Below are 22461 nucleotides of genomic sequence, written 5' to 3'. Positions count from 1 at the left end.
CCTTCTGGTCCAACATCAGTGTGTGACCTCACAAATGTGCTTCTGGAAGAATGGTCAAACATTACCATAAAGACACTCCTAAACCTTGTGGAAAGCCTTCCCAGAAGAGTTGAAGCTGTTATAGCTGCAAAGGGTGGACCAACGTCATATTGAACATATGGATCAAGAATAGGATTTCACTTAGGTTCATATGCGAGTCAAGGCAGGTGAACCAATACCTTTAGCAATATAGTGGACCAAATGATCACTGTTTAATATTTCCAGCTGAGATTGTGAGAAAACTACAACACGGCATCATTATTTCTACTCTGCTGCTCTGACTGTGGTAAAACAGCCACGTCTCACTCTCTCCCAGCAGTAATCCTTCTCCTGCTGAAAGTCACAGTCAATTCTCTTCTGCTTCATTCATTAGTTTTAGTCCTCTTTAACTCTCAGTGTGATTCTGAGACGCTTGATAAATATGAGCCCAGGCTCACAGTCTGACTTATAACACCTGTTTTTATCTTTTCTGCATCAAACAGCTCATGTAGAACAAATCTGTAAAGTGCTGACTTCAGCTAAATCCAGAGAAAACTGTTCAGTTTGTAGTCAGTTAAGAGAATTGAGTGAAGATGACAAAATCCAGATCCAGACTCCAGATGGATCATCAGGATCCAGTTGATCCTCTCTCAACACTCCTGGATGTTCACTCTCACTCTGACAGAGATCAATAACCCTTCCATCTGATGAGAGAAGAAGAAAGAACAGAGGAGATAAATGAGTGTTTAGTGAGACTCACTTGATCAGCTGTCAGTCAGTGATGCAGCACATCCAGTATAAAGAGCAGCAGGGACTTCAGTCCTGTTCAGACCAGAAGTGGAACAGCTGTGCAGCGTAGCTTGCTTCCTTTCAGCTCTCATGTTAACGTGTTGGAGTGAACACACTGAGCTCCAAGCTCACACACCTGCACACACTTTTACTATCAAGTGTGTTTCCTCTGCAGATTTCACTCAAGTACACAGAGGAAATAAAGTGCTGAGAGTCATGAACACATCATTACTGCAGAAGTTAGGGTTAACCACATGGTTACTAAACTCTCTCTCTCTCTCTCTCTCTCTCTCTCTCTCTCTCTCTCTCTCCTCTCTCTCTCTCTCTCTCTCTCTCTCTCTCTCTCTCTCTCTCTCTCTCTCTCTCTCTCTCTCTCTCTCTCTCTCTCTCTCTCTCTCTCCTCTCTCTCTCTCTCTCTCTCTCTCTCTCTCTCTCTCTCTCTCTCTCTCTCTCTCTCTCTCTCTCTCTCTCTCTCTCTCTCTCTCTCTCTCTCTCTCTCTCTCTCTCTCTCTCTCTCTCTCTCTCTCTCTCTCTCTCTCTCTCTCTCTCTCTCTCTCTCTCTCTGAGGAAAGCATCACTGAGAAGGTTGGAGCTTCACCAGGAAATACTGGATCTTTGCTTTGATACTGACTGTGTTTAATACTAAACTGCTGAAATCAACACAGAGTGACTCCAACTCTCTACTCACAACAGAGTCTCCAGTCTGCAGTCTGGAATCTGCTGAAGATCAATCAGCTGTTTCACATCTGATTTCTTCAGGTAGTTTCCTCTCAGATCCAGCTCTCTCAAATGGGAGGAGTTGTACTTCAGAGCTGAGGCCAGATAATTACAGCTGATCTTTGACAAACTGCAGAACATCAATCTGAATAAAGAATAAATGAAGTCAGTATAGAAACAAAGTTCATGATTGAAATTATTAAATGTTTAATAATCTGTTCAGAGCTGAAGAAGATTTAAATGTACAAGTTTTAAAAAAAAATGTATATATGTGTGTGTGTGTGTGTGTGTGTGTGTGTGTGTGTGTGTGTGTGTGTGTGTGTGTGTGTTTTCTGAAGGATAAATATCAATGATCAATTATTCATTAAAACACATTATAGAAAATAATGAAATATCTCTCCATCAAGTAAACTTCATGAGTTTCAAACAGATATTAGTTGAGAGGCTCTTCTGAATACAGATGTGACTTTTTACCAACAATTATAAACTTTACTTTAACAACTAACAGTGAACATTTTCTACACTTCCTTTAACAATCAGTCATCTTTTATAACTACACACTAAACTTTGAACAGTAAAAACATGAAAACAAGGAAACAAATGAACTTCATGATGTAAATTATGTATGAACATAAATTAGGTTCAGATGTTAAACATTAAGATCAACAATAGTAACAGACAAACAGTGAACTGACCTCAGACTCTGCAGTTTGCAGTCTGGACTCTCCACAAAACCACACAGCTGCTTCACTCCTGAATCATACAGTTTGTTTCCTCCCAGATTCAGCTCTCTCAGATGGGAGGAGTTGCCCTTCAGAGCTGAGACCAGATGATCACAGCTGATCTTTGACAAACTGCATTCAAACAATCTGAATAAAGAATAAATGAAGTCAGTTTAGAAACAAAGTTGCAAAGACGGAGTAATTAATTTTTAAAGCTCAGTAGCAACGAAAATGCAAATGAAACAGAATGTGATGTTGCTAAAATGGAGCTAGACAATACTGGAGGTCCAGGACCTTCAGCTCTGTCTCGTACAAAACGAACTGTGAACGCTGTTATTTTTGAGTGTCCCACTGACAGATGAGAAGAAAATGATTCCTATGTCGCAAGACCTGACATCTTTATGAAGAGAAAGTGGACATGGGCCGCGGCTATGATCAGAGGTTGGTGGAGCAAAGTGAGTCAACACCCCTGAGGGTCTGCTCAGTTTATTTTCCCCTCTGCCCACTCATGCACTGCAAAATGTTCCATTGTGTTTCTGAAGAGTAGGGTCAGATCAGGAGGAGGTAGGACAGAGCAGTTGTAATATGGTAGTAAATGTCACTCTAAAGCAGTCTCGCCTGCCCAAGAGAGTATATTTAATTGGAGGTGATAAAGCTTATTTCTGCATGCCATACAAAGAATCACAAGGTATTTGCTATTTGGCTTATTTGATTCCCCTGATCAGGACAGTAGATGCCTCAGAAATAGCTTCACTGTATCCTCCATTGCATAGATACAGGAGGGAGTTAACATGCTCCCAATGTGTGATCAGCATCCTTTTACTCTGGTATGGTGTTTATGTGTCACAACAGGAACTTGCATCTTTATCTAAATTCTTAGAAAGTCACCTGAATGCCTCCAGTAGAGCTATGTTGGCTGAACATAAGGAGTTACAGGAAATCCAAACTGTCATTCTGCAGAACAGAATGGCTCTTGACTTCCTGCTTGCATCACACGGTGGCACCTGTAAAATTATAGGCTCTGAATGTTGTTCTTACATTTCTGATGCGACAGCTGAAGTGATGGATATGGCACATGAAACTGCATTAGGCATAAAGGAATTACATGTTAACCATGGGTTTAATTTTGGAGATTTTTCAGGTGACTTTTGTGGATTTGTACTGTAAATGCTGTTTTCATTCTGGAGTACTCCGTGGGTAGTCTGTAATGTCTAGAGTATGGGTAGTCAGTATTGATCTCATGATCAATAAGAGGGGATTGTTAGGGAATTTTCCATCATCAATATGCACTGGGTATATTGTAGATGTATTGGATCTGCCTATATTTGGACATGGCTCAACCTGTGACATTATCTATGTGGTTTAAAGTCTTTCCCCGGAGGAGAGAAACTTCAGAATTGAAGGGAGCATCAGAACATAACGTGTACTGATGATTCATTTATTTCTCCTTGAACAAGTAAATAAACCTTTTCAATGCAAGACATCCTGAAACTGAGATTCCACCGGAGTATGTTGAGTCTCAAATAGCAGCAGCTGGCCGATCATACAGCTGATACAGAGAGACCTCCTCCGGCTCACCAAAGGCAGACCCTCGTCCTCCACAGTGTTAACCCACCTGCAGGCTGAAAGTGTGTTTCTTGTAGAGTTGTTCATGTGTTATCTGTTGTTAATGATCTAGTGTGGTCTGCCTTTAGGGAGCAGCAGGAGAGTCTCTGTATTAGCTGGATACTGGATTGTTTCAGTAGTAATAAACACACATTTGCATAAAGCAGCACATGTTCTCTCCCATGTTAATAAGAGTATTAAAACCATGACAAATATCTCTTTTAAAGCATTTTTAGAACAAACAAAAAATGTGATTAATTTGTGATTAACCACGAGTTAACTCGTTCTTGTTTATTTATTGTACTAATGCACTTTATAGTCACATTCATATTTATTCTTTATCTTTGCACTAAATGTCTGATTTATATTGTTTGATGTACTGTTGTTGTGTTATATGTGCCTTGTAAGGTGACCTTGAGTGCTTTGAAAGGCACCTTTACATAAAATGCATTATTATTATTATCATTATTATTATTAACTCGTAACAGTTAAAACATTTCATTTCAAAATGCACTTGCATTGTTTTGTATTTTGTGACCTTCAGTTAAATAAAGGATTATGTTTCCAGTCAAATATTTAATCATTTAAGTTTTCTTAAAAAAAAAAAAAAAAAAGTTCTCATCTCATCTCGCCTCATTATCGTGTGTTGTCTCGTTCTCGTGAGTTAATATGAGGCTTTGGCAGTCTGGTAGACTCACACTTGATTAGTGTGACTCAAAGTTTCAGAATATTTAGAAGTAAATTCCCTCTTTGAGTTTGGATCCCTCCACTGCAGCTCAGCAAGGAAACACTGAAGAAACACAAACATACTTACTTGATATGTGGAACTCAGACTGCTGAAGCCTCATATTAGTTTACACTCTGGAAGTCATTTTTACTCACAACAAGACTGTGGATTTTAAATTCCTGAAAACATTTACATTCTACACATTTGTGTTCAACAAATCCTGAAAATTATGAACCAAACATTTGAAACTTCTTCACTGAAGAATTTGAATTGAATAAATAGAAATAAATCTACCAAAGCTACAGTCAGTGAACTCACATCAGAGTCTTCAGTCTACAGTTTGGACTCTCCAGTCCAGCAGACAGACGCTTCACTGATGAATCAGACAGTTTGTTCTCACTCAGGCTCAGATGTGTCAGATGGGAGGAGTTGGACTTCAGAGCTGAGGCCAAAACTTCACAGTGAGTCTCTGAGAGTTCACAGTACCAAAGTCTGTAATGACACAAATATTACAACATATGTTATCATGAAAGAGACACTTTATATTTACTTCATGCATTTGATGATCAAACAGTTTGACATTCACTATTTTGATGAACATTTGATCTTCACATCAGTGGTTCAGATCATCTTTTTGAATATTTGAAATCTTTGTTTTGTGAGGCATTTTATTCCTTTAATGGACAGTTGAGAGATAAACAGGAAACAAGAGGAGAGAGAGACAGAGAATGACATGCAACAAAGGTCCAGCACCAGAATCAAAGCACAGACCAGTAAGCTACCAGAACACTCCCAGTTCAGCTGATGCTGTCTCACTGTGTTCTCTGTGTGTGTGTGTGTGTGTGTGTGTGTGTGTGTCTTCATGTGTGTGTGTGTGAAAAAAACAGCTCAAGAACATCTGAGACTGAATATAACTGACAAGTTATTTCAAATAAATAAACCAAAGCTACAGTCAGTGAACTCACATCAGAGTCTTCAGTCTACAGTTTGGACTCTCCAGTCCAGCAGACAGACGCTTCACTGATGAATCAGACAGTTTGTTGTGACTCAGGTCCAGATGTGTCAGATGGGAGGGGTTGGACTTCAGAGCTGAGGCCAAAACTTCACAGTGAGTCTCTGAGAGTTCACAGTACCAAAGTCTGTAATGACACAAATATTACAACATATGTTATTATGAAAGAGGACACTTTATATTTACTTCATGCATTTGATGATCAAACAGTTTGACATTCACTATTTTGATGAACATTTGATCTTCACATCAGTGGTTCAGATCATCTTTTTGAATATTTGAAATCTTTGTTTTGTGAGGCATTTTATTCCTTTAATGGACAGTTGAGAGATAAACAGGAAACAAGAGGAGAGAGAGACAGAGAATGACATGCAACAAAGGTCCAGCACCAGAATCAAAGCACAGACCAGTAAGCTACGAGAACACTGCCAGTTCAGCTGATGCTGTCTCACTGTGCTCTGTGTGTGTGTGTGTGTGTGTGTGTGTGTGTGTGTGTGTGTGTGTGTGTGTGAAAAAACAGCTCAAGAACATCTGAGACTGAATGACTGAATATAACTGACAAGTTATTTCAAATAAATAAACCAAAGCTACAGTCAGTGAACTCACTTCAGAGTCTTCAGTCTACAGTTTGGACTCTCCAGTCCAGCAGACAGACGCTTCACTGATGAATCAGACAGTTTGTTGTGACTCAGGTCCAGATGTGTCAGATGAAGGTTGGACTTCAGAGCTGAAGCCACAACTTCACAGTGAGTCTCTGAGAGTCCACAGTCACAAAGTCTGTAATGACACAAATATTACAACATATGTTATCATGAAAGAGTACACTTTATATTTACTTCATGCATTCGATGATCAAACAGTTTGACATTCATTATTTTCTTTTTTTTTCAAAGTATATTTTTTCAGGCTTTTTTGCCTTTAATGTACAGGTCAGTAGAGATAGACAGGAAACAGGAGGCAGAGAGGGGGGAATGACATGCAGGATAGGACTGCTCGGTGCGGGATCCCAACTGGGGTTGCCTGCAGCGGGGACTGTAGCCTCTACACATGGGGCGGTTTCTCTACCCACTGAGCTATGCTCAACCCCAGACATTCACTATTTTGATGAACATTTGATCTTCACATCAGTGGTTCAGATCATCTTTTTGAATATTTGAAATCTTTGTTTTGTGAGGCATTTTATTCCTTTAATGGACAGTTGAGAGATAAACAGGAAACAAGAGGAGAGAGAGACAGAGAATGACATGCAACAAAGGTCCAACACCAGAATCAAAGCACAGACCAGTAAGCTACCAGAACACTCCCAGTTCAGCTGATGCTGTCTCACTGTGTTCTGTGTGTGTGTGTGTGTGTGTGTGTGTGTGTGTGTGTGTGAAAAAAAAACAGCTCAAGAACATCTGAGACTGAATATAACTGACAAGTTATTTCATCTATCAACAAGTAGAGCACTATTTTAACAATAATAAGAATTTGAATTTAATAAATAGAAATACATCTACCAAAGCTACAGTCAGTAAACTCACATCAGAGTCTCCAGTCCACAGTTTGGACTCTCCAGTCCAGCAGACAGACGCTTCACTGATGAATCAGACAGTTTGTTGTTACTCAGGTCCAGATGTGTCAGATGGGAGGGGTTGGACTTCAGAGCTGAGGCCAAAACTTCACAGTGAGTCTCTGAGAGTCCACAGTCCTTTAGTCTGTAATGACACAAATATTCCAACATATGTTATCATGAAAGAGACACTTTATATTTACTTCATGCATTTGATGATCAAACAGTTTGACATTCACTATTTTGATGAACATTTTATCTTCACATCAGTGGTTCAGATCATCTTTTTGAATATTTTAAATATTTGCTAAGTTAACATGAGGACATCTTGATTAGAAAACCACTTTTACTGTCCACTATGTTTAATGTGACTGCAAGATATTTAGACTCAGTTCAGCTCAGTGAACAGTTCCAGTTGAGAAAGATCATCTCTCTTTGCTACCTGCTGCTGTCAGGTTCACATCCATAAGCAGCTACATTTACTGACTCTTCACAAACACTAATGAAACTAATGACCTGACAATATTACACCTGATCATCATTAAATATGAATGTATTCAATATTTAGACGTTTAGTGTCCACTTTCTTTTCTGAGAATCTGAAAAACGGATTCAGCACCAATCAGGTTGAATTATTGTTATTTTATATATTATATTAGTAGTATATTTTTTCAGGCTTTTTTGCCTTTAATGTACAGGACAGTAGAGATAGACAGGAAACAGGAGGCAGAGAGAGGGGGAATGACACGCAGGATTCAAACCAGGGTCGCCTGCAACGAGGACTATAGCCTCAACACATGGGGCGGGTGCTCTAACCGGTGAGCTATGGTCAAACCCAGGTTGAATTATTTCAACATGATGTCATCAGAAAGATGTTATCAGTGTTTCAGCATTAAAATATAACATTGAGCTTTAATGTGTATCAGATCTCTTTAAACAGGCTGAATTCTGCCATTCTGCTCTTATATATTGATCAGACCTCTGTGCATTTCCTGCTACTACTCTTCTCTACACCAACAAGAGAGAAAACAGCTGAGAGTTTCTTTCTGTGAGCAACAGAATATCAGAAAGACTTCAGAACAACACCATGTAACACCACTTCCCTCTTTACAATAAAAAGATGAACTGATGAGAAATAAAAGGCTCCATTGCTCGGTTCAACACACTCAGGGGTTTAGTCTCTATGACCAGTAGTTTACGGAGGCTAATGTTGGTTAACGTTAGCTAACTTTACATATTGTTGTATAACTGATATTATTGAACCAGTTTGATGATTAGATCAGATCTTATTTTAAAGCCTTCTGAGTAAAATCAGGTATTACCTGTATGTCTGATTATATATCATGTAATAATAACTTTACTGCTTTCACTGATAACTGTAAAATACTGATATATGTTGTGATACAATGCTGCTGTAATAAAACCTCAACCACAACCTCTAAAGTCCTTCATGTGTTTCACCAGGTTTGAATGAATCCTCCAACACACAAAGGAAGAGAAAGAGAAGAATGAACTGTCAAATTACTAGAAATAAATAGAATAACATTATTTAAACTCACAACATTTAAACAGCTCAACAACATCTGAGACTGAATATAACTGACAAGTTATTTCAGCTATCAACAAGTAGAGCACTATTTACACTTTAATTTTATATCATTTACAATTGAAGAACTAAACTACTAATCTACACTGATTTATAATGTTAATCACATCTGGACTTACTGAGCCTTTCTGCAGTTCCTCACAGCTGGGATCAGTCTCAGTCGTCCCTCCTTTGATGTGTTGTACTTCTTCAGGTCCAACTCATCCAGAACCTCCTCTGACATCTGCAGCATGTAGGCCAGAGCTGAGCAGTCAATCACAGAGAGTTCGTTCCATGATCTGTTCCCTGACTTCAGGAACTGTTGGATCTCCTGATGTACTGAGCGGTCGTTCATCTCCATCAGACAGTGGAAGATGTTGATGCTTCTGTCAGGAGAGATATCACCACTGTTCATCTTCTTCAGGTTGTTGATGACTCTCTGGATGGTTTCTGGACTGTTGTCTGTCTGACCCAGCAGGCCTCCTAAGAGACTCTGATTGGACTCCAGAGAGAGGCCATGAAGGAAGCGGATAAACAGGTCCAGGTGGCCATTTTTACTTCTGAGAGATTTCTCCATGACTCTCTTCAGGAAGTCATCCAGGGATGTTAAACCATGATCACTGTCAGATGGCTTGTTTCTGAAATAAGCTGAAACTTTCTCGAGGACAGACTTTAGTTTTGATTCTCTCAGGAAGTCCTCCAGTACCTTTGTCTTCCTGCTGGTGTAACAGTGGTACATGTAGACTGCAGCCAGAAACTCCTGAACGCTCAGATGAACAAAGCTGTAGACTGTTTTCTGGAAGATCACACTCTCTCTTTTGAAGATCTGTGTACAAACTCCTGATAACACCGAGGCCTCTGTGACATCAAGACCACACTGCTCCAGGTCTTCTTGGTAGAACATGATGTTTCCTTTCTCCAGTTGTTCAAACGCCAGCCTCCCCAGCTTCAGAAGAAGGTTCCTGTCAGCCTCCGTCAGCTCCTGTGGACTCGTCTCATGTACCTCATCATACTTGTTCTTCTTCCTCTTTGTCTGAACCAGCAGGAAGTGTGAGTACATGTCAGTCAGGGTCTTGGGCAGCTCTCCTCTATGGTCTGTAGTCAACATGTGGTCCAGAACTGTAGCAGTGATCCAGCAGAAGACTGGGATGTAACACATGATGTGGAGGCTCCTGGATGTCTTGATGTGTGAGATGATTGCGCTGGACTGCTTTTTAACTCTGAATCTCCTCCTGAAGTACTCCTCCTTCTGGGGGTCAGTGAAGCCTCGTACTTCTGTTACCCTGTTAACACATGAAGGAGGGATCTGATTGGCTGCTGCAGGTCGGGAGGTTATCCAGACGAGAGCCAATGGAAGCAGCTTCCCCTTGATGAGGTTTGTCAACAGCACGCTGACTGATGACTTCTGTGTGAAATCAGACACGACCTCACTGTTGTTGAAATCCAGTGAAAGTCTGCTTTCATCCAGGCCGTCAAAGATGAACAGAACTTTACAGACAGCGAGCATCTTTGCTGTGAGCTTCTGTAATGTTGGATGGAAAACATGGATCAGCATGAGCAGACTGTACTGCTCATCTTTGATCAAGTTCAGCGACCTGAACGAGAACAGAATCAGCAGACTGATATCTTGGTTGTTGGAGCGCTGTGCCCAGTCCAGAGTGAACTTCAGCACTGAGAAGGTTTTTCCAACGCCAGCGACGCCGTTCATCAGAACCACTCTGATGTGTTTCTGTTGGTCAGGTAAGACTTTAAAGATGTCCTGACACTTGATTGGAGTGTCATGGAGGGTCTTCATCTTGGAAGCTGTTTCAAGCTGCCTCACCTCATGTTGGGTATTAACCTCTTCACTCTGTCTCTCTGTGATGTGGACCTCAGTGAAGATGCTGATGAGGAGGATTTCACTTCCTGCTTCATCAGTTCCTTGAGTCACACATTCACATGTGCTGCTCAGGCTGATGTGATGTTCATCTAAAAGCTCCTGCAGACCACTTACTGCTGAAAGAGAAGAAAAAAGGTAGAATGAACCAGAAATCAGTGTGACTGTTAATGTTCAGTAGGATAGAGGAGGTAGATTCCTGTTTTCAGAGATGATGACATCAACAGACAGATCTTCAGCCTTACTTTGTACAGTGCTGGTCTGACTGTCTGTCTGCAGTCCAGCTCTGGTTCTGGATCTTTTTCCACACTGGGGACAGGAGGAGTCTCCTGATGAAGCAGACTGGTCCCAGACTGGATCCTTCAGGACGTCCTGACACAAAGAACAGCAGGACATCTGCTCCTCCACAGAAACAGCCCTCCTCTTCCTCTCTCTGTGGACATGAACACATTCTTTATGTCACATGACATTAGTGGAGGCCAACCGACAGCTCACAAGCTGCATGCAGCTCTTTCCCTTCATAAACAGTCCAGACTGTTAGTATTTACACACTTACACAGTTTCTGTTCTTCAGCCTCTGAGATTCAACACATTCAATTTGAGATAAAATAATATATAGCAAGATTACAAGAGTTCAACAGTAATTAAACAGAGACAACAATGTGCCAGCAAAGACAGAGAAGAACAAGAAGAAGACCGCAAATTAAAGCTGCAAGCAGCATTGGGCGGGACCTCGGCCCCTTGCGCATGTCGAAGCAGAAAGGTTTCCGTTAGGGGCATTTAGATGCCTTCAGACCCGGGGGTCTCTCTCTCTCTCTCTCTCTCTCTCTCTCTCTCTCTCTCTCTCTCTTCAGGTCAGTTTACAGTAGAAACAGTCTCTTACTTTGTGTCTGAGGGTCCAGGTTCATTACTGAAGAGAGGAACAACACCTTTAGACCGGTCACTCTTCATAGACAGACAGCTGGATATTACAGACTCTGCTCCGTCCTCCTCTTCCTCCTCTTTCTTCATCTTCTGGAGTCTGAGAAGTAAACCAGTAACACTGGAGACACACACACATACACAGTATAATAAACCCAGTCCTGCCTCTCAACTTAGTAGCTTCTTATTAGTTGACATGACTTTAACTACAACCATGTGTGTTTTCTAGTCATCACAAAGAGAAACTTTGAGTCTGGTTTAAATCCAACAAACAGACTTCAGATAAACATGTGTGTGCTTCTTAACTGTGACTTCTCTCTATTTAGAGCTCAGCAGTGAGTCACGTTACATCGTTGTGAGGACGCAGAAACCAGGAAAACTACAACAGGAAACAACGTTTAACACCTCAAACTCTGTCATTTCACATTATTCTGACACACTTTAATCAACTAAACAATGAATGTGATAAATAATCATCAGATTGATCAATAATGACAGTAATCATTATTTACAGTCCTGATATTAACACTCACCTGCCTCAGACTTGCTATTTTCCTCCTTCTGCTCTGATGACTGTAAAATGACATCTGACTGAATACTTTCAACTTCACTGCATTGGTCACAATTCTTCCTCAGACTTGCTGTTTTTCACAATTTCAGACTTGTTTCAGTTCATGTGGAACTATCATCAGTCCCTGTTACAGTAGGAGCTAAACTCTGCTTCATCAGTGCTGTATGTGTGCAGGCTGCTGTTTGCTGATTAAAGATGACAGTCATCTTTTCCTCATAACTTAATAACCAGTCTAACTGGTCTGATGGTAAGTGATGGTTCAGATGGTGTCATGTTACTCTTATGTATTAATAGGCTGTCATGGGCCCTGTCAGTCAAATCTGATCAACCCACACCCACACAATCCTGGGAATGTGTTTTTCCCAAACCTTTACATAACTTGTCCTGATTGATTCATTAAAAGTTCAGAGCCAAAAGTAACAACACGCATTACTGACACACCATAACAGTTTACATGCAGTGAGCACTAGTACAGAAAAATAGTCAATTATGAACAATAAAAAGTCTTTCAACCATCAAATGAAGCACTGACAGCTCGTTTACCAAAGTAAAGGCAACAGTGTAAAATACTCCAGAACAAGTCTTGCAAATAAAATCTTTCTGACAGCAGAAACTTAAAATGTATAAGAGTCATAAAATAATGTCAGACCTGTTGTGTTGGATTGCAGTAGATTGGTGTATATGTATATATATAAAAATATTATTAACTCTGTTTAAAGTACAGTGTCACAAACACAAAGATTTCTTAATTTTACCATAAACTCTCTCAGATTAATTAAAAAGTACTTATTTACTTTCTGTAATACTGCATACTTCATCACTATAATACTGCAGTACTTTTACTGTAATACTGCATACTACATCACTATAATACTGCAGTACTTTTACTGTAATACTGCATACTACATCACTATAATACTGCAGTACTTTTACTGTAATACTGCATACTACATCACTATAATACTGCAGTACTTTTACTGTAATACTGCATACTACATCACTATAATACTGCAGTACTTTTACTGTAATACTGCATACTACATCACTATAATACTGCAGTACTTTTACTATAATACTGCATACTACATCACTATAATACTGCAGTACTTTTACTATAATACTGCAGTACTTTTACTGTAATACTGCAGTACTACATCACTCATAATAATGCAGTAAAGACATATCAGCCACACGTAACATCACACCTCCAACTACTAACAGGAAAAAAACTAAAAATTTAGTACTAAAAATACCCAAAAGTTGTTCTAATAAAACAAATATTAGTATTATAGTATTATAAGTTTGTATGTGTAAAATGTAAGATAACAAATGTAAGATGTTTTGCATTAAACTGAAGCATGAAACACGATAAAACACACAGAGGAAGATGTTGAAACGAACTGAACAAACTAAAACAAAATCACTCTGGAATAAAACCAATAAGACAAATAAATCAATTACAGTGGTGGCTGCTCACGTGTTTCCTTGCTCATAGCTCCTCAGAAATCCTCCTCGATCCTCAATCCTAGCGAGACATCAATTAAGAGAATTGAGAAGCAGCCGTGGTCTACCAGCAGGAGCCTTGTGGGAGGAGTTGGCTCATCATGGAGATTCAGCTCACCTGGACTGAGCATCTTCTATATCAGCTAGTGGCAGCCAGTCACGTGGTCTTTCTCCTCTGACTTCCAACATGTTTGGTTTTTGCTTCATTTATTTTTTAGGATATGTACAATAAATGTGTGGTCTCCCCTATTTTGTCCATCCGTGAGCCGGATTGTGACAAATGTCACAGAGTCAGAATGAACTGTGGAAACAAAGTCCTGATTACCTGGAAACTCAAACTGTTTCTAAAGAAAACAAACCGATACTAAGATCTGACCAGCTGTAGGTTGATAACGCACCCAAACCTGTTCTGTCACTTTATGACAGAACAAGATCTGATTAGACTGATCTGATACATCACTGCAGTTTGACAGAAAGTGGAGACAGATTACAGTGTATCACTCCAAAGTGTTAGCCTATATTTGGTGTCCTGGTTCAGAACAGTAAACAACTTTTGTCAAGATTTTGTCATGACCTGTTATTTCCCCCATTAACTGTTATTATGGATAAAATGACCATAAGCAAGAGTCTGTCTGAGTCACATTTTAAACATATTTGTATTTTACATCATTTGTCGTCATTTTCACGTGAGGCTGAAAAATGTTTAGCCGGCGCAGCATCAGTACAGATCAGAACATCATCTGACATGATCTCTCTCTTGGACAAACAAAGATCCATTCACATTCCATGGAGGACGTCATAACTTATCAGAGAGACTTCACTCCCTTTTCTAACATCAGACCAGCGTCAGAAATTAAAAGACACATTCCTGAGTTCCACTTCTCTCTCTCAACACAGCATGAAAGTGAGAAATAGTGTTAAAACTTATACACAAACTTCTTGAATATCAAAACTTCAATATCAATTACTTATATCAGTATAATTATAATTAATTACCTAAAGAAAACCTCCATCATCACAGTTATTACAGCTATCACAGATAAATGTGTATTTGAAGAACTGTCATTATAATTTCTCCTTTCATAAACACAAATGTTGGTATGAGAACGTTTACTTCATGTGAGAAGGTGTTACATTGCTGTTATGTTTACATTATGGTGATAATCAATTATCTATCATGGAATAAGTAGAATAACAATATGATTATGTTTGATCATGTTAATCCTTTTCAGGTTTTAATGAAGGATGATGATAAAAAGTTTTGCGGTAAAAATCTGGAAATTAGATCCTCAAAGTAGCTGTGATGAAGACTGTGTAAAGTGAATTCAGACATTTTCTTCTAAACACATTAAATGGGTCATAAATGTATTTCTAAAAAATGTGTAAAAAGCATTTCAACCATTTAGATTTGAATTGTGGAGCTAGGATTAGCATAAACCCGCCCCTGCTGCTGTAGAGGTATAAATACATTCAGCGCTAACTGCTGCTACTACAGTCTACAGTTAGCCAGTTAGCTGAGTTAGCCGCTGAGTTAGCTGCCGAGTTAGCAGCAGAAAGCTCTCAGATGTAGCGTCCATGTTTCTGGTGGAGGTGGTGACTTTGATTGACAGGTGACACTTGGTAGGGGGCGGGGCTTCATCGGACTCTGCAGCCACACCCACAGCGTTTGGGAGCAGAGAAAGAGGCTGATTTTTACACAACTTTGAAGCCTAATTTCATATATTTGGCGATTTTTTTTAATCATTCAAATTTGGCAGGGTGGTTAACAACACACTTTTCTGTGGTATGTCAGACTCAGAACACATATTTATTCTTACTTTACACGGACTGGGCGGCTGTGGCTCAGGAGGTAGAGCAGAGGTAGAGCAGTCGTTCTCCAATTGGAAGATTGGTGGTTCGATTCCCGGCTCCTCCAGTCAACATGTCGATGTGTCCTTGGGCAAGACACTTAACCCCAAAATTGCTCCCGTTGCTGTGCCAACGGTGGGTGAATGTAAATGAATGATTAGATTCCCTCCTGATGAGCAGGTTGGCGCCCTGCGTGGTAGCTCCTGCCATCAGTGTGTGAAAGGGTGAATGTAAATGAATGATTAGATTCCCTCCTGATGAGCAGGTTGGCGCCCTGCGTGGTAGCTCCTGCCATCAGTGTGTGAAAGGGTGAATGATTGTAATGTAAAGCGCTTTGAGTGGTCGCAAAGACTAGAAAGGCGCTATATAAGTACAGTCCAGTCCATTCACTTTAAAGTTTTTGTAATCTTGTATTTTTTGTCAGCAAACGTACAGAGAAAAGGCCTTTTAAAGTAAACACATCAGTAAGTTTTGCATTCAGCCTGTTTTTGACATTTTTGAAGATTTGGTGGGGTGGCACATGACTTTGTATGTTGCCTGCTCCACAAACTGCAGTGTTGGACTATACATTTAATCCCTTGTTAAATGAGTTCACACAACGTTGATTAAGCCTATCACCAGCAGATAAATCTCTGTGTAGTTCACATAAGGAGATTTTAAATCTTGAGAATCTGACTGTCCAGTACGTCTGCGGGTTGGGAAGCAAATTTCCGGTTAGCCGTCTGCTAACTTTAATTGGGATAAAGTAATGTAATTGTGTGGCTCTTCTAGACTGTCCAAATATCATGATATGAATGAAGTCCTGGTAGTGAAACGAGTTGTTTTGTCGGGTTACATGATGCTCAAACCAATTTATCCCCCATTTTATAGCCAGAAAAGTCGCAACCATAGGTCTATAGGGCTCTGGGTGCAGTGTGTTACCATGGTTACGTAGACGTATTGTGTGTGTGACGTATTGGTGTTCATGTTCATTTGTCATTGCCTTCACTTACAGACCTTGTTTTGTACAAGTTGCTTTTTTTTGCCACTTAAATTTTAATGTTTTTGAAGATAAACGTCTGTCAACTCTACAACTTGTCATAACAGAGAGGGAAAGTGTGGTCCTCACCAGTGACCAAAAAACTGGTGGACCCCACAACTGACAAAAACAAGACTGTGTGTGTGTGAGAGAGAGAGAGATATAAAGAGATTTAGATAAGTGCAGATCTTCTCATATAGAGCAGGATATTTTCCTAAAAACAACCAATTTCTTTCTAAGTAATTTGTGACAAATTATGTAAAATGTGTTAAACAAACCAGCACAGACTGATCCCAACTCTCTACTGACCTCAGAGTCTCCAGTCTGCAGTCTGGACTCTGCTGAAAATCAATCAGTTGCTTCATGTCACATCTGATCAGGTTGTTTCCACTCAGATCCAGCACTCTGAGACGGGAGGAGTCGTACTTCAGAGCTGAGGTGTGTGTGTGTGTGTGTGTGTGTGTGTGTGTTTGTGTGTGTGAGAGAGAGAGATTTAGATAAATTAAGATCTACAAGACTCTATGTGTGCACATACACACATTTATTTTCAATGAACTAGAACAGTGTTAAACCAGGGAGAGGAAGAAGAGGAAGATAATCACTGATTGATGACTGACTACTGATGGTAATTTTATAGTTTTTAAACAGTTATTGTGGTAAACACACACGGAAGAACTTCTGTATGATCCATCTGGTAGAGAGTGAGATGTCGCTGTATTACCAACAGATGGATCATCAGGATCCAGCTGATCCTCTCTCAACACTCCTGGATGTTCACTCTCACTCTGACAGAGATCAATCCAATACCATCCATCTGATGAGAGAAGAAGAAAGAACAGAGGAGATAAATGAGTGTTTAGTGAGACTCACTTGATAAGCTGTCAGTCAGTGATGCAGCACATCCAGTATAAGGAGCAGCAGGGACTTCAGTCCTGTTCAGACCAGAAGTGGAACAGCTGTGCAGCGTAGCTTGCTTCCTTTCAGCTCTCATGTTAACGTGTTGGAGTGAACACACTGAGCTCCAAGCTCACGCACCTGCACACACTTTTACTATCAAGTGTGTTTCCTGGTTTCCAGATTTCACTCAAGTACACAGAGGAAATAAAGTGCTGAGAGTCATGAACACATCATTACTGCAGAAACAGAGACATTCACTCATCAGTTTACTGATGGATTTACTGCTGATACATGTCAACTCTTATCAAAGTTTAAAGCTACAGAGTCTCTGTGGGATTTGAAGATGTTTCCTGCTGTTAAATCATCACATGACAATCAGTCAGAGATCTCAGCTAAACAGCTGCTGTGATTCCTGGACTTCAGCAGAGGTTCTGGTCTGTATAAAGACCACATGGTTACTAAACGTAATGATGCTTGTGTGAAATCAGAGCCAGTGATTTGCAGGCTGCAGTCAGACTGATCTTAGAGCTCTGAAAAAGATGAACTAATCGAATGATCAATAGTTTAGCAGCCACTCGCTAGCTGTGGAGCTCAACCACTTCTTTGCCCGCTTTGAGGTGCATGAGACCAACTCTGCACATGCACTACTACCATCTGCCACTGACAAACCAGCATTCACTGTGAATGTTGAGGATGTCAGGAATGTCTTCCATATAGTTAACCCCAGGAAGGCTGCAGGCCCAGACAACATCCATGGGAGAGTGCTCTGAGACTGCGCAGATCAGCTGGCTGTATTTACGAACATTTTCAACCTCTCACTGGCAACATGCACTGTTCCAAAATGTTTCAAAACCATCACTGTTGTACCCGTCCCTAAGAAAACACATATCAGCAGATTACATGACAATAGACCAGTAGCACTTACTTAAACTGTGATGAGGTGCTTTGAGAGGCTGTTCCTGACACATGTTAAATCACTACTCCCCCCCTTCCTTAATCAACATCAATTTGCATATAGAGCCAACAGGTCAACAGAGGACAGATTAACACTGTTCTGCACTCTGTACTGACCCACCTGAAACACCCTGGCTCATATGCAAGGATCCTGTTTATAGACTTCAGTTCTGCATTCAACACCATCATCCCCAGCAGACTGGTAGACAAACTGCTCAATCTGGGTGTCGCTGTGAGCACAAGCAGATGGATCAAGGACCTCCTAACAGACCGCCCCCAGACTGCCAGGTTGGGATCCTTCCACTTCCCATCCCTGACTCTCAGCACTGGAATTCCGCAGGGGTGTGTGCTATCCCCAGCCCTGTACACACTGTACACTTTTGATTGTACACCAACCCACAAGACAAACAAAATAATTAAGTTCGCTGATGATACAACAGTGGTGGGGCTGATCCAAAATGATGATGAGTCAGCATACCGGGACGAAGTCCACAAACTGACAGTTTGGTGCTCGAACAACAACCTGGCACTAAACTCCAGTAAAACAAAAAACTGATAGTGGACTTCAGGAGGAGGAGGAGTGTGGAACCCGCTCCCCTGAACATCAAAGGAGCCGAGGTTGAGAAGGTCAGTGACTTTAGATTCCTGGGTACACACATCTCTCAGGATCTCTCATGTTCTACAAACACCACAGCTGTTGTGAAGAAGACACAGCAGTGCACCTATTTTCTGAGGACACTAAGGAAAGTTAACCTCTCTCAGGAGCTGCTGCTGTCCTTCTATAGATGTTCTGTGGTTTTTTATATATGTTTTATATTTTTATAATGTTATGTTGTTTATATCGCACCACTAAGGGGTTGCACGAGAATTTCGTTGGAAAACTAATGTTCAATGACAAAGTATTCTGATTTTGATTCTAATTTCTGTCCAATCCTGAAGCCTATCACCATTCTCCTCTCACACCTTCATTGAGGAAAGCAGCACTGAGAAGGTTGGAGCTTCACCAGGAAATACTGGATCTTTGCTTTCATACTGACTGTGTTCAATACTAAACTGCTGAAACCAGCACAGACTGACTCCAACTCTCTACTGACCTCAGAGTCTCCAGTCTGCAGTTGGGACTCTGCTGAAGATCAATCAGCTGCTTCACGTCTGAATCCTGCAGGTTGTTTCCTCTCAGTTCCAGTTTTCTCAGATGGGAGGGGTTGCACTTCAGAGCTGAGGTCAGATAATCACAGCTGATCTTTGACAAACTGCAGAACATCAAGCTGAATAAAGAATAAATGAAGTCAGTTTAGAAACAAAGTTCATGTTTGAAATTATAAAATGTTTCATAATCTGTTCAGAGCTGAAGAAGATTTAAATGTAGAAGTTTAGAAATTGTGTGTGTGTGTGTGTGTGTGTGTGTGTGTGTGTGTGTGTGTGTGCATATTACTTTGTGTGTATGTGGGTCTGAATGTGTGTGTGTATTTCTGTGTGTTGTGTATGTGTGTGTGTGTGCGTGTTTCTGTGTGTGTATGTCTGGATGTGTGTGTGTTTATATGTCTCTGTGTGTGAGTGTGAGTGTGAGTGTGAGTGTGAGTGTGTGTGTGTGTGTGTGTGTGTGTGTGTGTTCTGAAGGATCAGTATCAATGATCAATCATTATTCATTAAAACACATTAAAGAAAATAAAGAAATATCTCTCCATCAAGTAAATTTGATCAGTTTCAAACAGATATTAGTTGAGAGGATCTTCTGAATACAGATGTGACTCTTTAACAACAATTATAAACTTTACTTTAACTAGCTGCAGACATTTTCTACATTTTCTTTAACAATCAGTCATCTTTTATAACTACACACTAAACTTTGTACAGTAAAAACATGAAGCATGAAAACATGGAAACAAATGAACTTCATGATGTAAGTTATGAACATAAATTAGGTTCAGATGTTAAACATTAAGATCAACAATAGTAACAGACAGTCAGTGAACTGACCCCAGAGTCTCCAATTTGCAGTCTGGACTCTCCAGAAAACCACACAGCTGCTTCACTCCTGAATCCTTCAGCTTGTTTTCACTCAGTTCCAGCTTTCTCAGATGGGAGGAGTTGCACTTCAGAGCTGAGGCCAGATAATCACAGCTGATCTCTGACAACCTGCAGAACATCAATCTGAATAAAGAATAAATTAAATCAGTTTAGAAACAAAGTTCATGTTTGAAATTATTAAATGTTTCATAATCTGTTCAGAGCTGAAGAAGATTTAAATGTAGAAGTTTAGAAAATGTGTGTTTTTGTGTTTGTGTGTGTCTTATATGTAACATAGACTCATTTATAACACCTTTTCATGTACATTTATGGACATTTTTCTGTGTCTATTTTTAGTTTCACAAGAAAGAAAGATTGTTCCTGGCATTGTTAAGTATGGTGACAAAGATCTTCAGTAAATAGACTTCAACTTACTACACGTCTGAGTCATCTTTCACCTTTCCAGAAACAAAGTGTTTAGCTATCTGTCACTCCATGAAGCCACGCACGTAGGGGACAGAATAATGCTCTTGAGGACTTTGAATGGGAGGAGATTTGTAAGAGCTCTCGATCATTCTCCTACAACTGTAGACAAGTGGTAGCTACTCGGAATACTGTCCCAGATGTAAGACTGAAGCAGGTACTCTTCTACATATGTTCTGGACATGTAGAAGTCTGGGGCAGTACTGGAGATCCATATTGGACATAGTTAAAGCAATTGTGTGGGTGGAAATCCCAACCAACCCACGACCGACACTACTGGGGGATCTTTGTGGCTTAAAGAGCTCTCAGCATGCTTTTTTTTTTTAAGATTTTGTTGGCATAGACGCCTTTATTAATCAATAGATCGACAGGAAACATGGGAGAGAGAGGGGGGGGTGACATGCAGCAAAGGACCTCCGATCGGGATTCGAACCAGGGTCTGCTGCGTATATGGCATGCGCTCTAACCACTCGACCACCTGCGCGCCAGCTCTCATCATACTTAACGTCAGAGATGATCATGTTTAATCTTAAGAAAAAGCCGTCACTCATTGATGAATGTTTGATGAACTGTGCTGCAGTGTCGTGTAGGGAGTTGCTGGCACTAGCGGGTGTTTGGGGCGTGGCTCTATAATCCGCCTAAAGTGTGGGAAAACTGCCAGAAGGTTGAGTGTAACACCATGCTATATAAGACAATGATACATGTTGTTGTTGTTCTTGTTATTGTTTTGAAAAATTTCAATAAATAAATTGTAAAAAAAAAAAGTTGTTTAACAGTAAGATCAACAATAGTAACAGACAGTCAGTGAACTGACCCCAGAGTCCCCAGTTTACAGTGTGGACTCTCCAGAAAACCACACAGCTGCTTCACTCCTGAATCCATCAGGTCGTTTCCCCACAGATCCAGAAATCTCAGATGGGAGGGGTTGGACTTCAGAGCTGAGACCAGATAATCACAGCTGATCTCTGACAACCTGCAGGAACTTAATCTGAATAAAGAATAAATGAAGTCAGTTTAGAAACAAAGTTCATGTTTGAAATTATTAAATGTTTCATAATCTGTTCAGAGCTGAAGAAAATTTAAATGAAGAAATTTAGAAAATGTGTGTGTGTGTCATCAATGAATCAATCTTTATTTATAAAGCGCCACAACAAAGTCATCTCAAGGCACTTTACACATAGAGCAGGTCTAAACCGAACTCTTCAGGTTTAATTTAAAGAGACCCAACATTCCCACATGAGCAGCACTTGGTGACAGTGGAGAGAAAAAAACTCCCTTTTAAACAGGAAGAACCCTCAGAACCAGACTGAGTGGGAGAACATCTGCCTGGACCGGTTAGAGTAGAGAGGAGAGAAAGGAAGGAGAGGAGAGAGAGGAAGGAGAGGAGAGAGGGGAAGGAGTTGAGAGAGAAGCACATTGAAGGTCCAGGACTGGAATCTGTCAAACAGACGTCTACAGGCCCAGATTACCTGTGAGACCAGAAAGCACAGACAACTCCGGGGAAGAAGTTTGTATTATTGAATGCATTAATAGAACATGAATGTTAATGGATATAGATGGATGGATAGAGAGAGAGAGGGAGCAGCATAAACTAGGAGCTGGAACCCTAACTGTAAGCTTTATCACAAAAGGAACGTTTGAAGCCTACTCTTA

The 22461-nt window shown here is 40.3% G+C and overlaps 1 protein-coding gene across 1 annotated transcript in view; it reads right to left on the bottom strand.

Moving 5' to 3' along the window:
- Nucleotides 1-613: 613 nt before the first annotated feature.
- Nucleotides 614-22461, bottom strand: part of si:ch211-233m11.1 (NACHT, LRR and PYD domains-containing protein 14) — a 58438-nt gene continuing 36590 nt past the window's right edge. The window contains exons 9-14 of the mRNA XM_053333523.1: nt 21623-21796; nt 20296-20469; nt 5544-5717; nt 2220-2393; nt 1496-1669; nt 614-722 (exon numbers count right to left, since the gene is read on the bottom strand). Of these exons, the coding sequence (XP_053189498.1) occupies nt 707-722; nt 1496-1669; nt 2220-2393; nt 5544-5717; nt 20296-20469; nt 21623-21796 (886 nt within the window). The 3' untranslated portion in view covers nt 614-706. The remainder of the gene's footprint in view (nt 723-1495; nt 1670-2219; nt 2394-5543; nt 5718-20295; nt 20470-21622; nt 21797-22461) is intronic.

The sequence above is a fragment of the Scomber japonicus genome, chromosome 14 (genome assembly GCF_027409825.1).
Source record: "Scomber japonicus isolate fScoJap1 chromosome 14, fScoJap1.pri, whole genome shotgun sequence".
NCBI lineage: Eukaryota > Metazoa > Chordata > Actinopteri > Scombriformes > Scombridae > Scomber > Scomber japonicus.
This window is presented reverse-complemented; position numbering and strand designations above follow the sequence as displayed.